General features: G+C 35.0%; 1 protein-coding gene across 1 annotated transcript in view; it reads left to right on the top strand.

The window, feature by feature from the left end:
- The first annotated feature begins 539 nt into the window (after positions 1 to 539).
- Positions 540 to 923, top strand: part of LOC118733124 — a 35,369-nt gene continuing 34,985 nt past the window's right edge. Inside the window, exon 1 of the mRNA XM_036462359.1 lies at positions 540 to 752. Coding sequence (XP_036318252.1) covers positions 686 to 752 — 67 coding nt within the window. The 5' untranslated portion in view covers positions 540 to 685. The remainder of the gene's footprint in view (positions 753 to 923) is intronic.

Here is a 923-nt window from a genome sequence, read left to right as displayed (position 1 = left end):
CATAGCACAACAAATGTGAAGCTACTTACTACCTTCCTTCCTTCCTTGTTTTTTACCCTTTCCCTCACGACTACAATAATTGCGCTAATCATCAATGCACATACATAACTGGTGGCAACACTCTGTGCGCCTTCACGCCGGCGCAACAGCAAGTGAAAGTGAATTTGAAACCATATAAAAAAAAAACAGACCACAACACAAAACTACGAAATCGTTTGCAAAGCGAAATCAACGAATAAACAAAAGGAAAAAGACCAATAAAAGCAAAGAAGCAAAAAAAAAAATTAAAATATGCGCCAGCGTAAAAGCGTCGCACTTGTAAACTGAGAAGTGTGTGAATTTTTATGTTTTACTAAATACAAGTTGCTGTGCGGTAAACGCACTAAATGAAATGCTTGGGAATAAATAATAAATATCAGCTGCAGTGAGTTTGAACTAGTAAAATATGTGCGAAATTTTAAGCGTAAATATGTAAATAAATAACGAGGTGGTGATTTATAATGGCGTGGTGATGCATCGCAAATTTTTGCTAAATAGATTTCATTGTACATATGTAGTAGATTGTTTTCCCTGTCACTTTAGCTCTATTACATTGTTGGAATTTCCTGTTTAATGTACTTTTACTTTGTTACCAGCAAAAATTTGATTGCAACAATTTGCCAGCGCGTTAGCAGAGGTGCGTAACATGAAGAAGAGGAATCTGCTGTTAAAGCTATGTGTACTGCTGGCAACGCTGTCGTGGCATGTGGCAGGTAAGTGAATCTTAAAAAAAAAGTAAATGAAAATATATGTATGTAATTATTTCTCTGAATATTTTAAACAAAACCTTAAACACATTATCGATATTGGCTGCAATGGCGGATTCGCAGTTAGAAGACTTCTACAAATTTACTTGAATTAACATCCTATATCTCAAAAGCATT

Source organism: Rhagoletis pomonella, unplaced genomic scaffold, assembly GCF_013731165.1.
Source record: "Rhagoletis pomonella isolate Grant_MI unplaced genomic scaffold, Rhpom_1.0 Rhpom_scaffold_00002, whole genome shotgun sequence".
Classification (NCBI taxonomy): Eukaryota; Metazoa; Arthropoda; class Insecta; order Diptera; family Tephritidae; genus Rhagoletis; species Rhagoletis pomonella.
Note: the sequence above shows the minus strand (reverse complement) of the source record. Positions and strands in the feature narration are given on the sequence as shown.